The sequence below is a fragment of the Thalassophryne amazonica genome, chromosome 10, assembly GCF_902500255.1.
Source record: "Thalassophryne amazonica chromosome 10, fThaAma1.1, whole genome shotgun sequence".
In the NCBI taxonomy this organism is placed as follows: Eukaryota; Metazoa; Chordata; class Actinopteri; order Batrachoidiformes; family Batrachoididae; genus Thalassophryne; species Thalassophryne amazonica.
This window is the reverse complement of record NC_047112.1, coordinates 67,696,984-67,716,354: the sequence shown is the minus strand read 5'-3', so window position 1 is coordinate 67,716,354 and position 19,371 is coordinate 67,696,984. Positions and strand designations below refer to the sequence as shown.

General features: G+C 45.5%; 1 protein-coding gene across 1 annotated transcript in view; it reads right to left on the bottom strand.

Moving 5' to 3' along the window:
• Positions 1–2,436: 2,436 nt before the first annotated feature.
• The window catches only part of lonp1 (lon peptidase 1, mitochondrial), a 180,969-nt gene continuing 164,034 nt past the window's right edge, over positions 2,437–19,371 (bottom strand). Inside the window, exon 21 of the mRNA XM_034180189.1 lies at positions 2,437–2,783. Within this exon, the coding sequence (XP_034036080.1) occupies positions 2,610–2,783 (174 nt within the window). The 3' untranslated portion in view covers positions 2,437–2,609. The remainder of the gene's footprint in view (positions 2,784–19,371) is intronic.

Below are 19,371 nucleotides of genomic sequence, written 5' to 3'. Positions count from 1 at the left end.
ATTTATAAATAAGAGCAACAACCCCACCTTGCTTCGCATCACGATGGGCATGACTAAATGTATATGCTGGTGGGCAGACCTCATTTAAGGGGAGGACAGCTGTAGGTTTAAGACAGGTTTCATATAACCCAATCATATCTAAGTGATAATCAATAATTAGATCATTTATCAACAATGATTTTGAGGATAGTGATCTTATGTTAATGAGACCCAGACTAAGGACGTCAGTGGGGTTGAGAGTTGAACTGTTTGGGTTTAGGGGTGGTTCCAGAGTAGCATATATAAGATGCCTAGAAGTAGGTTTAGGTTTGAGACATTCCACGTGCGTTGTAGGTAGCAGACACAAAATCTTTGATATTGCTGGAACAACCATTGGGCCATCACTCAATTCAACATCATCCAATGTAGTAATGGGTATTACGTTTGCAAAGCATATCCCTCTATGATTTTTATGGACACGTCTACGGAAGCAGGCCACAGTCTCAACTTGTTGGATTTCCTTCCCTGGCAGATAACTGCGCTATCACCATAGTGGATTTTCTGCACTAATTTCTCAGCTAAGCTAATGGATTCCACAACCACATTTGTCATAAGCCTTGCAGGGTCTCTAATCACATCCTCCGTGGCCTGCTGTAAATTCCTAATGTTACCCTCCCTGCAGAGCTCTATCTATGTTCGGAGACTAGATGGCGGCACCTTCCCCAGTAGGGTGGAGGCCTTCTGGCATCAGCAAGCCAGAGCGGCCCCAGAATGAAGGCCAGTTATCAATAAAGCTAAACCCTTGCTGTCTATAAAATTGCGCCAGCCACCTATTTAACGATGTCAGCCTGCTAAACGCCTCATCGGTACCCCGGGAAGGGAGGGGACCAGAGACTATTAATCGATGCCAACACATCATCTATGTCCATTTTTGAGACCCCTGAGTGCTTCATACTGACATCATTGGTGCCGACGTGAATAACTGTGACTATATCTCATGTCATGCTTTTTAGTCTGTCTTCCCTTCTGCAGCGTCAGTACCCTAAAATGGGATGCAATGTCGGGAGCTCTGGCCCCAGGAATACATTTAATGTCACCTGGCATCTGAAATCTGACTTTGCAGGTGATAGAATCCCGTATCACTCAAGTCCGGCGTTTCGGCCTTGAGACAGGAGTGGAAGTCACTCGCTGACTCAGAGAATTCACATCAGGCAAATCCAAGGGGGAGAACCGATTCACAGTTCGCAGTGGCGAGTGTGATCAGGGTACCACAACCGGGCACCAAGCCCTATGGGGCTTCCTCCACCTAGCCACAGTCCGAAAGCCGTCCCCCACAGCTAGCATTTCTAGGCTGATGCTAATGGGCACGCTAGCCGACCCAACACTAATCTCGTCTGGAGTGCCCATAACATGTAACTCCACTGAGCTAAGAAGCTGTTTTAAGTTATGGACACGGCTCTCTAAGAGCCACCTGTTTGTTCCACAAAATTGACAAACTCACTGACTGAATGCCACACTACTATTATTGTGAACACCCCCTTTTCTACTTTTTTTTTTTTTTTTTACTAATAGCCCAATTTCTTAGCCTTAAGCATGTGCATATTGTGAATGCTTGGTCTTGTTGGATTTTTGAGAATCCACTGAATCTACTGGTACCTTGTTTCCCATGTAACAATAAGAAATATACTCAAAACCTGGATTAATCTTTTTAGTCACATAGCACTACTATTATTCTGAACACTACTGTACATGTGCAGAGGAGGGACCCAGGGTATGTTGGGAGAAGGATGCTGAGGATGGAGCCACCTGGCAGGAGAAGAAGAGGGAGGACAAAGAGGAGGTTTATGGATGTGCTGAGGGAGGACATGCAGGTTGGTGAGACAGAGGAAGATGCAGAGGACAGGGTGAGATAGAAATGGTTGATCTGCTGTGGGGAGCCCTAACAGGAGCAGCTGAAAGAAGACAAAGATGACTCTGCCGTTGCTCCGCGCATCACTCAACCCTGGATGGGACACCAGTCCATCACAGATTACTTCTCCAGCCAAGACTCGTAGCATTTACAGCGGGGTGGACTGAGAACATGAAGATGGAATGTCTTGTCCAATGTAGTGTGTCTGGGACTTGAAACCAGGTCTTCCCAGGTCCACTCCTGTCCCGCTAAGCTACGTACCTGCCCTGAATTCCTAAATGGTGACTGTGCTAGACGCTCACACAACTGTCTGCACGTTTCAGAAACAAAGCCCCTGGTGACCTGGGTGACTTTGCTGACTCCAGAATACGACACCTTAAACAGCGTGCGCACACACACAAACACACACACACAAACGCTTTTTACTGGCTCTCAGGCTCCAAAAAGAAGGGAATGAAGAAGATCCAAAGGTTTTGGATTGAAGCCTGACTGGCTTTATTTAAGTGAAACCGGCTCTTTACCATTATACATTTGTGGGCCTAACAAAATATAGAACAACATATCCAGAAAGGCTTTTTAATTCCTTCTAAAATAACCTTCTGATGGTTTCATCCTTATCGCTCACATGTAGAATCTCCAGTTCAGACTCGTCACGTCTCAGTCCTGATGCACCTCAGAGCATCCAGCATTCACAAGGACAGAGTTCCACTGTAGGACAGATTTACGACATGGGTGTGGAACTGTGAACACCGTGGGGGAAGACGATAGGGTAAATCTGACTGTAGTGGTCCACAAAGTGCACCTCCAGACCCTCCCTGATGTAGTCCGCGAGATCAGAGAAGTCCTTCCTGTTCTCAGCTGGTATGATGATGCAGGTCACACCGGCACGACGGGCCTAAAGGGATCACACACACATACACAGAGTTACTTGTGGGGACCTGCTGGTTGATTTGCACAGGTTCAGATCCACCTTTGCCATCTTCTTTATGAATTCATAATAAATTACATGTTCAGTGATGACCGGCTCCCCTTGTGGTTCAGGCAGGAATTGCGGATGCCTCACGGTCAATTTTCTGTTATTTGGTGTTTCTGTAAGTCCCATCTGACCAAACCAAACCAAAACAAACGTGGACCCTGTCACGACATTTAAATTTACAGTACTACAAGGGTACATGACTCCGATAATCATCATCTTGTTTGAGCAAGAGTTTAACCTGGACTATTTTAATTTTCAAAGCTGCTTGTTTCAAAGTTGAATCCTTCGTGATTAAATGCTGTTTTTGTTTTCATTCTCACAGACATTTTTTTATTTCACTGTCACAGTCTGTCTGGAACAGCAGTTGTGAACATCACTTAAAAAAAAAATCGCCGATTTCAGACCGTCACAAATACCCCCCCACAAACAAACAAACAAATAAATAAATTCTAGAAAAAGTAGTACTGGAATAACTTGTGTCTTATTTTTCTAACAAGAAACATTTGGAATCCTTTCAGTTAGTATTTAGGACGTGTCATTACACAGAATTTTTTTTTTTTTTTTTGCTTTTAACTGTAGCTTTTTATTTATTTATTCATTTTAACTTGCCTGTTTTTGTTGTGTACAGCGCTTTGGTTGTTGGTGCATTTTAAAGTGCTTTATAAATAAATTGAGACTGAGATTGAGAAATGTGTCTTGCTAATGTACTGACTCATGGATTTGAGTACTGCTAACGCGCAGCTCTCGATACTGTAGATCACTGCATATTGTTAAATGGACTCCTTTGTCATTTCTGTTGGCAATGTGTTTACCTTAATTCAAATTCAAAATTCAAATTTATTAATTTATATAGCGCCAATTTGCCATGAGATCACCTCAAGGCGCATCACACAGCATAAAAACAGAGAAAACTGAATTAAAACTTTAAAAACAATAAAAAGACAAACCATAAAAGTGTTGTGTGGGACGCTGAAGAGGAGGTACTGCTGGCCCACCACCACCAGATGGCGCCCTGCGTGGAGTGCGGGCTCCAAGCACGAGAGGGCGTTGGAGCCGCTGGGAGTGACAGCTGTCACTTATCAGCACCAGCTGTCACTCATCACCATCACTACAAAGGCCGGACTGCAACTCCACCTCCTCGCCGAGAAATCAGCTACCGAACAAGGTAATTTTTCTCTGCGGTGGTTATTATTGTACCTTAACAGTGGTCTGTGTGCAGTCGTGTTCCTGCGAGGTCTATTAAAGGGTGGATTGGCGGACAGTGAGAGGACGACGGTCTTCGTCTCTCACTCCATCCAGGAAGGAGACCAACAGGAGCTGCACGGGTGATATTGTATCTGGAGGTGGAGGTTCTCCCTCCCGGAGGAACTACTCAGGGAACAATTACTGGGTGTGTCTTCACACACCCACCATTAACTGTTTCTGTTTCTGCCAGCAGTACCTGGTCTGACAGCTGGAGACGGTGGCCACCTGGGACCCAGGACTTGGCAGCTCCGGTGTTCTTCAGATCCGTTGGCAGTGGAAGCCGTGTGGGATCCGGCTCTTCTCTGGACAGACGTCTTCTATCCTCGAACCTACACACACCTCACCTTGTGTATGATTGACTGTACTCCTCAACTGCAATTGTCTGTATTCCGTTGTGCAATTCACAACATTAAATTGTTACTTTTTGGCTCATCCTTTGTCCGTTCATTACCGCCCCCTGTTGCGGGTCCGTGTCACTACACCTTCCCAACAGGATTTCTCGGCCAGCGTCATGGACCCCGAGGGGCGTCAACCATCGCTTGAACAGCCAATGGAAGAGCAAGGTGAACAGGCGTCAGCAGGAGGCATGTTAGGTGAGCTGCAGCTAATCTTAACCGCTTTCACTGCTCGGTTGGACTTAGTCACTGAGCAGAATATTATTCTCAATCGGAGGATGGAGGCTCTCACCACCCGGGTGGAAGCGCAAGCTCAGGGCGCTGATGCAGCACCTCCTCCTGCTGACCGGAGGCCTGAATCAGACATTCCGCTGGTCGTTCAACGACCCCCCCCCCACCATCCCCTGAAGCTTACATAAGCCCTCCGGAGCCGTACGGAGGCTGTGTGGAGACGTGCGCGGACTTCTTGATGCAGTGCTCGCTCGTCTTTTCACAGCGTCCCGTCATGTATGAGTCAGACGCCAGTTTTTCTGTGGCTCAAGTGAGCACCTACAGAGGAACTGCCCCAAGCGGTTAAACGACAACGCCCGCCCTTAGAAACTGGGCTAAGGGTGGGCCATAACACGCACGCGGGGAAACCCCGCAAATCAGCACGCATCCAAGTTACGATCCTGAGTGGGGATCTGACCCTTCACGCCCCAGCACTGGTAGACATGGGGTCGGAAGGGAATCTGCTGGACAGCAGATGGGCAAGGGAAGTCGGGCTCCCTCTAGTGGCTCTACCTTCACCATTGAAGGTACGGGCACTAGATGGCACCCTTCTTCCATTAATCACACACCAGACACAAGCAGTGACATTGGTGGTGTCTGGTAATCACAGGGAGGAGATTGTGTTTTATGTAACACCTACCTCCCGTGTGATTTTGGGTTATCCTTGCATAATAAAGCACAATCCCCGGACTGATTGGCCGTCTGGGGTTGTGGCTCAGTGGAGCGAAACCTGCCACCGGGAGTGTCTCGGATCCTCGGTTCCGCCTGGTGTGACAGCTAGTGAGGAGGTTAAAGTCCCCCCCAATCTGACGGCGGTGCCATGTGAGTACCACGATCTTGCTGACGTTTTCAGCAAAGATCTGGCGGTCACACTTCCCCCGCACCGTCAGTATGATTGTGCCATTGATTTGATACCGGGCGCTGAGTACCCGTCCAGCAGGCTGTCAACCTCTCGCGTCCAGAAAGAGAATCAATGGAGACCTACATCCGGGACTCATTAGCTGCCGGGCTGATCCGGAACTCCACCTCCCCGATGGGTGCTGGTTTCTTTTTTGTGGGCAAGAAAGACAGCGGACTCTGTCCATGCATTGATTACAGGGGGCTGAACGAGATCACGGTTCGCAACCAATACAATCTGCCCCTGTTAGATTCAGTGTTCACGGCCCTGCATGGAGCCCAAATTTTCACAAAACTGGATCTTAGGAATGCGTACCACCTGGTTCGGATCTGGAAGGGAGACGAATGGAAGACGGCATTTAACACCCCGTTAGGTCATTTTGAGTACCTGGTCATGCCGTTCGGCCTCACTAACGCCCCCGCAATGTTCCAAGCTTTGGTAAATGATGTCTTGCGGGACTTCCTGCATCGGTTTGTCTTCGTATATCTAGACGATATACTCATCTTTTCCCCGGATCCTGAGACTCATGTTACGCATGTACGTCAGGTCCTGCAGCGGTTGTTGGAGAACCGGCTGTTTGTGAAGGGTGAGAAGTGCGAGTTCCACCGTACTTCTTTGTCCTTCCTGGGGTTTATTATCTCCTCCAACTCCGTCGCCCCTGATCCGGCCAAGGTTGCGGCGGTGAGAGATTGGCCCCAACCAACAAACCGTAGGAAACTACAGCAGTTCCTCGGTTTTGCTAATTTTTACCGGAGGTTCATCAAAGGCTACAGTCAGGTAGTTAGCCCCCTGACAGCCCTGACCTCCACAGAAGTCCCCTTCACCTGGTCGGATCAGTGCGAAGCCGCATTTAGGGAGTTGAAACGCCGGTTTTCGACTGCGCCAGTTCTGGTGCAGCCCGATCCAAAACGCCGGTTTATAGTCGAAGTGGATGCCTCTGACTCAGGGATAGGAGCCGTGCTATCCCAGAGCGGGGAGTCCGACAAGGTTCTCCACCCATGTGCCTACTTTTCCTGCAGGTTGACCCCGGCTGAAAGGAACTATGACGTCGGCAATCGGGAATTTCTTGGGGTGAAGGAGGCTCTGGAGGAGTGGAGACACCTGTTGGAGGGAGCTTCAGTACCATTCACGGTTTTCACGGACCATCGGAACCTGGAGTACATCCGGACCGCCAAGCGTCTGAATCCCAGGCAAGCCCGCTGGTCACTGTTCTTCGGGCGTTTTGACTTTCAGATCACATACCGCCCTGGGACGAAGAACCAACGGTCTGACGCCCTGTCCCGGGTGCACGAGGAGGAAGTCAGGACCGAGCTGTCAGACCCAACGGAGACCATCATCCCCGAGTCCACTGTCGTGGCCACCCTTACCTGGGACGTGGAGAAGACCGTCCGGGAGGCCCTGACACGAAACCCGGACCCGGGGACTGGACCCAAGAACAAGATGTACGTCCCACCAGAAGCCAGGGCTGCAGTCCTTCACTTCTGTCACGGTTCTAAACTCTCCTGCCACCCAGGGGTGCGAAGAACCGTGGCAGTGGTCCGGCAGTGCTTCTGGTGGGCGTCTCTGAAAGCCGACGTCCGGGAGTACGTCCAGGCCTGCACCACCTGCGCCAGGGGCAAAGCCGACCATCACAGGACCCAAGGCCTACTCCAGCCTCTGCCCGTGCATCATCGTCCCTGGTCTCACATCGGCCTGGACTTTGTCACGGGCCTCCCGCCGTCCCAGGGCATGACTACCATCCTCACGATAGTGGACCGGTTCTCCAAGGCGGCCCACTTCGTGGCCCTCCCGAAGCTCCCGACAGCCCAGGAGACTGCAGACCTCCTGGCCCACCACGTCGTGCGTCTGCATGGGATTCCATCGGACATTGTCTCAGACCGTGGTCCTCAGTTCTCCTCCCAGGTCTGGAGGAGTTTCTGCAGAGAACTGGGGGCCACCGTAAGTCTCTTGTCTGGGTACCACCCCCAGACGAACGGACAGGCAGAGCAGGCGAACCAGGAATTGGAGCAGGCCCTCCGCTGCGTGACCTCGGCGCACCCGACGGCCTGGAGTGACCATCTGGCCTGGATCGAGTACGCTCATAATAGCCAAGTCTCATCTGCCACCGGCCTCTCCCTATTTGAAGTATGTTTGGGGTACCAGCCCCCATTGTTTCCGCTTGTGGAGGGAGAGGTCGGGGTGCCCTCGGTCCAGGCCCGTCTGAGGAAGTGCCGTCGGGTGTGGCGTACCGCCCGCTCTGCCCTGCTCAGAGCCCGGACGAGGGCTAAGGCCCATGCAGACCGCCGGCGTTCCCCGGCCCCTGCATACCAGCCCGGGCAGGAGGTTTGGCTATCCACGAAGGACATCCCCCTGCAGGTGGAATCCCAGAAACTAAAGGACAGGTACATAGGACCATTCACCATACTCAAAGTCCTCAGTCTGGCCGCAGTGAAGCTGAAGCTACCAGCTTCACTGCGGATACACCCCGTTTTTCATGTGTCCAGACTCAAGCCCTGCCATGCCTCACCACTGTGTGCCCCTGGACCGGCGCAGCCTCCTGCCCGGATCATCGACGGGGAGCCCGCGTGGACAGTGCGCCGGCTCCTGGACGTCCGTCGAAAGGGTCGGGGTTTCCAGTATCTGGTGGACTGGGAGGGTTATGGACCCGAAGAGCGCTCCTGGGTGAAGAGGAGCTTCATCCTGGACCCGGCCCTCCTGGCCGACTTCTACACCCGTCACCCGGACAAGCCTGGTCAGGCGCCAGGAGGCGCCCGTTGAGGGGGGGGTCCTTTTGTGTGGGACGCTGAAGAGGAGGTACTGCTGGCCCACCACCACCAGATGGCGCCCTGCTTGGAGTGCGGGCTACAAGCATGAGAGGGCGTCGGAGCCGCTGGGAGTGACAGCTGTCACTTATCAGCACCAGCTGTCACTCATCACCATCACTACAAAGGCCGGACTGCAACTCCACCTCCTCGCCGAGAAATCAGCTACCGAACAAGGTAATTTTCCTCTGCGGTGATTATTATTGTACCTTAACAGTGGTCTGTGTGCAGCCGTGTTCCTGCGAGGTCTATTAAAGGCTGGATTGGCGGACAGTGAGAGGACGACGGTCTTCGTCTCTCACTCCATCCAGGAAGGAGACCAAAAGGAGCTGCACGGGTGATATTGTATCTGGAGGTGGAGGTTCTCCCTCCCAGAGGAACTACTCAGGGAACAATTAATGGTGGGTGTATGAAGACACACCCAGTAACTGTTTCTGTTTCTGCCAGCAGTACCTGGTCTGACAGTTGGAGACGGTGGCCACCTGGGACCCAGGACTTGGCGGCTCCGGTGTTCTTCAGATCCGTTGGCAGTGGAAGCCGTGTGGGATCCGGCTCTTCTCTGGACAGACGTCTTCTATCCTCGAGCCTGCCCACACGTCACCTTGTGTATGATTGACTGTACTCCTCAACTGCAATTGTCTGTATTCCGTTGTGCAATTCACAACATTAAATTGTTACTTTTTGGCTCATCCATTGTCCGTTCATTACCGCCCCCTGTTGTGGGTCCGTGTCACTACACCTTCCCAACAAAAAGAACACAAGAATAAAAACATAATCATAATCAATCGCTGACCAACCGCAATGTGTTTTCTATAAGAACACCACTTACAAGTCCTCTGTCATTAAGTGTAGGATACCTCAGGGTTCTGTTTTAGGTCCTTTGTTGTCTTCACTTATGACACCCTTGGTCAGAGTCATTTTACTCTTATGACAATGACACTCAAGTTTTATATGCTTATAATAGCAAATAGTGTATTTTCTGGAGTACAAACTGCATTTTATTAAATAGTGTGCAAGATCCTTCAACTTGTACTCTAGTGCAAATTATATACCGAAAATCACACATCTGTTCTTAATAATGACAATTATAATGACTATATTGGAATTTCCCAGGAATCAAGCACTAAACACACTAATAATAAAGGAATAAATGTAAAAAAAAATTTACACTAAACAATGCATAACACTCCTAAAATAAAGAGCTGATAATACAGAAAAAAGGTGTGAGTTATACAGCAGGTAAATAAAATAAAATAAATACAGAATAGGTCAACTTTGTGTATATTTCTAAAGGTGCTACTGACATGGAATTTTCACCAGATGTCAGTAACAACCCAAGTAATCCACACATACAAAGAAAACAAAACAAATAAGTACAGAAATTATGTGTAATAAAATGGAATGACAGGAAAAAAGTATTGGAAAAAAAAAAAGGCCAAATCAGAATTTTACTTATCTGTCACAACTGAGAACCTCAATACTCCACAGAAATTTAGGAAAGTTGTTAAGTCTCTTTCTGTAAACAAAAGTTCTCAGAGTTGACCAAAATTCATTCTAAAAGTCTATGACAGGACAGAGATTTTAAACTGCTTTAACAAGCATTTTTGTATGATCTGGTTACTTGTTCAACTCTACAGGTGCAGAGCCTGTGACTCCCTACACAGATCCTCCAACATTTTCAGATCATTTTAATCTTCATCCTTTTACTGTGCAACAAGTGCATAATCTCTCAAAGCATTAGATGACAGGACCTGATAAAACCATACTTTTTGAAATCGGCAGCTGATTTTGTTTCACAGCCTTTTACAATCTTTTTTAATCTCTCAATCCAAAACAAGGAAATTCCATTAGTTTGGAAGTCGGCTTTTGTTACCCCTTTGTTAAAAGGAGGAGATCCTGCAGTTTTAAGCAATTACAGGCCAGAGTAGGACAAAGTCCTGCGAGGACCCTATTGTAATTGTGCTGTTTTTTATTATTATTATTTATTATTATTATTCGTGATACTTTTCAAGCTCCAATTTCAGCCCCTTCCCATGCTCAAAAACTCACTAAACTTTGCAAAAACTCAAACTCTGCAAAGTCATCTGGCTGGATCCGAAATTCGATATTTTGGTGGTCGTGCACATGGTTGTAGCAAAATGGCAAAATAGTGCCCTCTAGAAATTTCCAAACAACCCTCCCCATTGGGGTTTTTTGTCATAGCCTCATGAAATTTGGTACACATATGTACCATGCTGGGATGCACAAAAAAGTCTCTTAACATCATGGTGAAATGTTGACAGGAAGTCGGCCATTTTGAGTTTAAATTTTGATTTTGAGGCAATTTTTGCCATTTTTGGCCATTTCCATGACTTGCATTTGAACGAGCTTGTTCTAGGGATTTCATCCAATCATCTTCAAATTTGGTACAGATCATCATGACCACATGCTGATCAAAAGTTATCAAAAGAATTTATGTAGGTCAAAAGGCGTGGCTGCTAGGTTTCATCAAACTTTGGCGAGTGTTTCGGAGCACGCCGTTCACTTTGAACGGCTGTCACGCCCACATACAGTAGTGTTCAGAATAATAGCAGTGCTATGTGACTAAAAAGATTAATCCAGGTCTTGAGTATATTTCTTATTGTTACATGGGAAACAAGGGACCAGTAGATTCAGTAGATTCTCACAAATCCAACAAGACCAAGCATTTATGATATGCACACTCTTAAGGCTATGAAATTGGGCTATTAGTCAAAAAAAGTAGAAAAGGGGGTGTTCACAATAATAGTAGCATCTGCTGTTGACGCTACAAACTCAAAACTATTATGTTCAAACTGCTTTTTTAGCAATCCTGTGAATCACTAAACTAGTATTTAACTGTATAACCACAGTTTTCCATGATTTCTTCACATCTGCAAGGCAAGGAGTCAACCAACTTGTGGTACCTTTCAGCTGTTATTCCACTCCAAGATTCTTTAACAACATTCCACAATTCATTCACATTTCTTGGTTTTGCTTCAGAAACAGCTTTTCTAATGTCACCCCACAAGTTCTCAATTGGATTTAGGTCCGGGGATTGGGCAGGCCATTCCAAAACATTAATTTTGTTGATTTGGAACCAAGATTTTGCTCGTTTACTAGTGTGCTTGGGGTCATTGTCTTGTTGAAACACCCATTTCAAGGGCATGTCCTCTTCAGCATAAGGCAACATGACCTCTTCAAGTATTTTGACATATCCAAACTGATCCATGATACCTGGTATGCGATATATAGGCCCAACACCATAGTAGGAGAAACATGCCCATATCACGATGCTTGCACCACCATGCTTCACTGTCTTCACTGTGAACTGTGGCTTGAATTCAGAGTTTGGGGGTCGTCTCACAAACTGTCTGCGGCTCTTGGATCCAAAAAGAACAGTTTTACTCTCATCAGTCCACAAAATATTCCTACATTTCTCTTTAGGCCAGTTGATGTGTTCTTTTGCAAATTGTAACCTCTTCTGCACGTCTTTTATTTAACAGAGGGACTTTGCGAGGGATTCTTGCAAATAAATTAGCTTCACAGAGGCATCTTCTAACTGTCGCAGCACTCACAGGTAACTCAAGACTGTCTTTGATCATCCTGGAGCTGATCAGCGGGTGAGCCTTTGCCATTCTGGTTATTCTTCTATCCATTTTGATGGTTTTCCATTTTCTTCCACGCGTCTGTTTTTTTTGTCCATTTTAAAGCATTGGAGATCACTGTAGATAAACAGCCTATAATTTTTTGCACCTGCATGTAAGTTTTCCCCTCTCCAATCAACTTTTTAATCAAACTACGCTGTTCTTCTGAACAATGTCTTGAATGTCCCATTTTCCTCAGGCTTTCAAAGAGAAAAGCATGTTCAACAGGTGCTGGCTTCATCCTTAAATAGGGGACACCTGATTCACACCTGTTTGTTCCACAAAATTGACGAACTCACTGACTGAATGCCACACTACTATTACTGTGAACACCCCTTTTCTACTTTTTTTTTTTTACTAATAGCCCAATTTCATAGCCTTAAGAGTGTGCATATCATGAATGCTTGGTCTTGTTGGATTTGTGAGACTCTACTGAATCTACTGGTACCTTGTTTCCCATGTAAAAATAAGAAATATACTCAAAACCTGGATTAATCTTTTTAGTCACATAGCACTACTATTATTCTCAACACTACTGTACTTCATTGTAGATCCTTCAAACCTGCTGGACACGATGAAGGCTCCGCCCTGAACATCCACATATATTAATTTCCCACCTAATTCACAGTGCCCCCTGGTGGTAACAGGAAATGTCCTATTTATATTTTAACAGGTACTGATGTCACATAGTTAAACCCATCAACTTCATTCCACTTCTAAAACATGCAGACCAAGCTGGTGAATGTAGGTGATGATCGGCATGAAGCTACGAGTAATGGTGTGCATGTGGCGACGTGCCAAATATCGATCCTTCGCCGTGAAATTACGTTTTTCCTTTTGATGGCTTTAATTTTGTCATATCATCATGAAAATTGATACACAGGTCAAGCATGACACCCTCTTACAATTCATAGGGGCGTCGCCCATGGGCGGGGCAAAATGCCTCTATAGCACCCCCTTACAACTTTCAAAAACCCCTCCCCATAGGGGTTGTTTGGAGTAGGGAGGTGAAAATTGGCACACGTGTGACTTGCAAAGATGTACAAAAAAGTCTCTTGCAGCATTGGTCTCCTTCAAAACAGAAAGTTGGCCATTTTTAATTTTCGTGTCATTTTGGCGTGATTTCCACACGTTTTTGAACAAACTCCCCCTTCAGATTTTGTCCAATTCATTTCAAGTTTCTTTCAGATTATCCAGAGACTATACTGATCAAAAGTTATCAAAAGCTTTTTTCTATGTCTAAGGGTGTGGCCGCTATGGTGCCACCATTTTGAACCTTCGCCACGGAACATGAAGTCATGATAACTCCTTCATGCTTTGCCTGATTGACTTCACGTATGATGAGGGTCTGCCCCTGAACAAACCTGGCCCCTCTGTTTGTGCTCTGAGCGCCCCCTCGTGGACGAACTATCAACTTGTCATAACTCCTTCATGCATTGCCTGATTTGCTTGAAACTTGAATTGTGATGAGGGTTGGCCCCTGAACAGAATCGCACAAATTTCATGTCAATAGAAGCTTTAGAAATATATTTACTGAAAAAAAATGGTGATGTGTTCAGTACTTACCTGCTGTAGATGGTTTTCCTCTTCAAGAGGCTTTTTTTGGGTGCGATTTATACTCGAGGAAATATAGTAATCTCTCTGATTTAAAGATCTTAGAGGACTGTCTGGCTTTAGTGATGTGTCATTTTGTAATTCTGAATTCTGAGGAGACTGAGCTGATGGTCACTGGTCCAGTGAGATGCAGCCTCCTGTGCGCTCAGTTAACGTCATCACTGGAACTGCCATGGTTCCCAGATGCTAACCACCCGGGCAGACAATGATCCAACACCAACCTGCAGCAGCCAGGTGGAGTGTGGGGGTCCTCAAGGCCTTTCTGAGCCAGTGGTGTTCTCAATACTGAGGCACCAGCGTTCTGGACTATGTCCAGAGAAAGGTGCCACATGGCCAAAATGACACTGATTCTTTGTATCCCACATTGCTTTGATTCAGGTGACCAGGCTGCTCTCTGGGACAAAATGAGAATCTGTGGAATCAACACAGCCAGCCGATGCACAGTTCCTGTGAGACCAAAGGAACTGTGGCAGCAGAAAACTGGTGTTCCTCAGGGATCAATCAATCAATCAACTTTTTTCTTATAAAGCGCCAAATCACAACAAACAGTTGCCCCAAGGCGCTCCATATTGCAAGGCAAGGCCATACAATAACCATGAAAAACCCCAACGGTCAAAACGACCCCCTATGAGCAAGCACTTGGCCACAGTGGGAAGGAAAAACTCCCTTTTAACAGGAAGAAACCTCCAGCAGAACCAGGCTCAGGGAGGGGCAGTCTTCTGCTGAGACTGGTTGGGGCTGAGGGAAAGAACCAGGAAAAAGACATGCCGAGAAGGGGGGCAGAGATCGATCACTAATGATTAAATGCAGAGTGATGCATACGGAGCAAAAAAAGAAAGAAACAGTGCATCATGGGAACCCCCCCACAGTCTACGTCTAAAGCAACATAACCAAGGAATGGTCCAGGGTCACCCGATCCAGCCCTAACTATAAGCCTTAGCGAAAAGGAAAGTTTTAAGCCTAATCTTAAAAGTAGAGAGGGTATCTGTCTCCCTGATCTGAATTGGGAGCTGGTTCCACAGGAGAGGAGCCTGAAAGCTGAAGGCTCTGCCTCCCATTCTACTCTTACAAACCCTAGGAACTACAAGTAAGCCTGCAGTCTGAGAGCGAAGCGCTCTAATGGGGTAATATGGTACTACGAGGTCCCTAAGATAAGATGGGACCTGATTATTCAAAACCTTATAAGTAAGAAGAAGAATTTTAAATTCTATTCTAGAATTAACAGGAAGCCAATGAAGAGAGGCCAACACGGGTGAGATATGCTCTCTCCTGCTAGTCCCCGTCAGTACTCTAGCTGCAGCATTCTGAACCAACTGAAGGCTTTTTAGGGAACTTTTAGGACAACCTGATAATAATGAATTACAATAGTCCAGCCTAGAGGAAATAAATGCATGAATTAGTTTTTCAGCATCACTCTGAGACAAGACCTTTCTGATTTTAGAGATATTGCGTAAATGAAAAAAGGCAGTCCTACATATTTGTTTAATATGCGCTTTGAATGACATATCCTGATCAAAAATAACTCCAAGATTTCTCACAGTATTACCAGAGATCAGGGAAATGCCATCCAGAGTAACGATCTGGTTAGACACCATGCTTCTAAGATCTGTGGGGCCAAGTACAATAACTTCAGTTTTATCTGAGTTTAAAAGCAGGAAATTAGAGGTCATCCATGTCTTTATGTCTGTAAGACAATCCTGCAGTTTAGCTAATTGGTGTGTGTCCTCTGGCTTCATGGATAGATAAAGCTGGGTATCATCTGCGTAACAATGAAAATTTAAGCAATACCGTCTAATAATACTGCCCAAGGGAAGCATGTATAAAGTGAATAAAATTGGTCCTAGCACAGAACCTTGTGGAACTCCATAATTAACTTTAGTCTGTGAAGAAGATTCCCCATTTACATGAACAAACTGTAATCTATTAGACAAATATGATTCAAACCACCGCAGCGCAGTGCCTTTAATACCTATGACATGCTCTAATCTCTGTAATAAAATTTTATGGTCAACAGTATCAAAAGCAGCACTGAGGTCCAACAGAACAAGCACAGAGATAAGTCCACTGTCCGAAGCCATAAGAAGATCATTTGTAACCTTCACTAATACTGTTTCTGTACTATGATGAATTCTAAAACCTGACTAAAACTCTTCAAATAGACCATTCCTCTGCAGGTGATCAGTTAGCTGCTTTACAACTACCCTCTCAAGAATCTTTGAGAGAAAAGGAAGGTTGGAGATTGGCCTATAATTAGCTAAGATAGCTGGGTCAAGTGATGGCTTTTTAAGTAATGGTTTAATTACTGCCACCTTAAAGGCCTGTGGTACATAACCAACTAACAAAGATAGATTGATCATATTTAAGATTGAAGCATTAAATAATGGTAGGACTTCCTTGACCAGCCTGGCAGGAATGGGGTCTAATAAGCATGTTGATGGTTTGGATGAAGTAACTAATGAAAATAACTCAGACAGAACAATCGGAGAGAAAGAGTCTAACCAAATACCGGCATCACTGAAAGCAGCCAAAGATAACGATACATCTTTGGGATGGTTATGAGTAATTTTTTCTCTGTCAAAATTTTGTTAGCAAAGAAAGTCATGAAGTCATCACTAGTTAAAGTTAATGGAATACTCAGCTCAATAGAGCTCTGACTCTTTGTCAGCCTGGCTACAGTGCTGAAAAGAAACCTGGGGTTGTTCTTATTTTCTTCAATTAGTGATGAGTAGAAAGATGTCCTAGCTTCACGGAGGGCTTTCTTATAGAGCAACAAACTCTTTTTCCAGGCTAAGTGAAGATCTTCTAAATTAGTGAGACGCCATTTCCTCTCCAACTTACGGGTTATCTGCTTTAAGCTACGAGTTTGTGAGTTATACCACGGAGTCAGACACTTCTGATTTAAAGCTCTCTTTTTCAGAGGAGCTACAGCATCCAAAGTTGTCTTCAATGAGGATGTAAAACTATTGACGAGATACTCTAGCTCCCTTACAGAGTTTAGGTAGCTACTCTGCTCTGTGTTGGTATATGACATTAGAGAACATAAAGAAGGAATCATATCCTTAAACCTAGTTACAGCGCTTTCTGAAAGACTTCTAGTGTAATGAAACTTATTCCCCACTGCAGGGTAGTCCATCAGGGTAAATGTAAATGTTATTAAAAAATGATCAGACAGAAGGGAGTTTTCAGGGAATACTGTTAAGTCTTCTATTTCCATACCATAAGTCAGAACAAGATCTAAAATATGATTAAAGTGGTGGGTGGACTCATTTACTTTTTGAGCAAAGCCGATAGAGTCTAATAATAGATTAAATGCAGTGTTGAGGCTGTCATTCTCAGCATCTGTGTGGATGTTAAAATCGCCCACTATAATTATCTTATCTGAGCTAAGCACTAAGTCAGACAAAAGGTCTGAAAATTCACAGAGAAACTCACAGTAACGACCAGGTGGACGATAGATAATAACAAATAAAACTGTTTTTTGGGACTTCCAATTTGGATGGACAAGACTAAGAGACAAGCTTTCAAATGAATTAAAGCTCTGTCTAGGTTTTTGATTAATTAATAAGCTGGAATGGAAAATTGCTGCTAATCCTCCGCCCCGGCCCGTGCTACGAGCATTCTGACAGTTAGTATGACTCGGGGGTGTTGACTCATTTAAACTAACATATTCATCCTGCTGTAACCAAGTTTCTGTTAGGCAGAATAAATCAATACGTTGCTCAATTATTATATCATTTACCAACAGGGACTTAGAAGAAAGAGACCTAATGTTTAATAGACCACATTTAACTGTTTTAGTCTGTGGTGCAATTGAAGGTGCTATATTATTTTTTCTTTTTGAATTTTTATGCTTAAATAGATTTTTGCTAGTTATTGGTGGTCTGGGAGCAGGCACCGTCTCTACGGGGATGGGGTAATAAGGGGATGGCAGGGGGAGAGAAGCTGCAGAGAGGTGTATAAGACCACAGCTCTGCCTCCTGGTCCCAACCCTGGATAGTCATGGTTTGGAGGATCCAAAAAAATTGGCCAGATTTCTAGAAATGAGAGCTGCTCCCTCTAAAGTGGGATGGATGCCGTCTCTCCTAACAAGACCAGGTTTTCCCCAGAAGCTTTGCCAATTATCAATGAAGCCCACCTCATTTTTTGGACACCACTCAGACAGCCAGCAATTCAAGGAGAACATGCGGCTAAACATGTCACTCCCAGTCTGATTGGGGAGGGGCCCAGAGAAAACAACAGAGTCCGACATTGTTTTTGCAAAGTTACACACCGATTTAATGTTAATTTTAGTGACCTCCGATTGGCGTAACCGAGTGTCATTACTGCCGACGTGAATTACAATCTTACCAAATTTACGCTTAGCCTTAGCCAGCAATTTCAAATGTCCTTCGATGTCGCCTGCTCTGGCCCCCGGAAGACAATTGACAATGGTTGCTGGTGTCGCTAACTTCACATTTCTCAAAACAGAGTCGCCAATAACCAGAGTTTGATCCTCGGTGGGTGTGTCGTCGAGTGGGGAAAAACGGTTAGAGATGTGAATGGGTTGACGGTGTACACGGGGCTTCTGTTTAGGGCTACGCTTCCTCCTCACAGTCACCCAGTCAGCCTGCTTTCCCGACTGCCCGGGATCTGCCAGGGGGGAACTAACGGCGGCTAAGCTACCTTGGTCCGCACCGACTACAGGGGCCTGGCTAGCTGTAGAATTTTCCACGGTGCGGAGCCGAGCCTCCACTTCGCCCAGGGATGTGTTCTGGCTCCTACACTGTTCAATTCTTGCATGGATAGCAGTGTGTAAAGCACCAACTTCAGTGCTTTTGTTGATGAGGAAATGTTTACTGACCTATCATGCGCGGATGATGAAGTAATCTTTGTGTAACCAATGAATGCCCAGACTGCAACACCTGACAGTGTGGAATCCGAGTGTCTGGATTTGTGATTGTCCTGGATCCAGACTAAGGTTCAGGCTTTTACTGACTTCCTGGACATAACCATCAGAAGTGTGTCTGTGTGCAGCAGAAGCTTAGAACTTGTAGAGATTTTTAATTATCTTAGCAGCAGGCGGGTTTCCATCACCCTCCAAAATGCGCAATTGGAGGGTGATGGGGCATGGTGAATCAGTAGCTATATCTGCAAAACTACACATATATACACACACATACACATACACACATATATATACACACACATACACACACACACATATACACACACATACACACACACACACATATATATAGACATACATATATACACACACATACACACACACACATATATACACACACACACACATATATATAGACATATATATATACACACACACACACACACATATATATAGACATATATATATACACACACACACATATATATAGACATATATATATACACACACACACACATATATAGACATATATATATACACACACATACACATATATCAATCAATCAATCAATCAATTTTTTTATATAGCGCCAAATCACAACAAACAGTTGCCCCAAGGCGCTTCAACAAAAATTTAAACGCAACACTTTTGGTTTTGCTCCCATTTTGTATGAGATGAACTCAAAGATCTAAAACTTTTTCCACATACACAATATCACCATTTCCCTCAAATATTGTTCACAAACCCGTCGAAA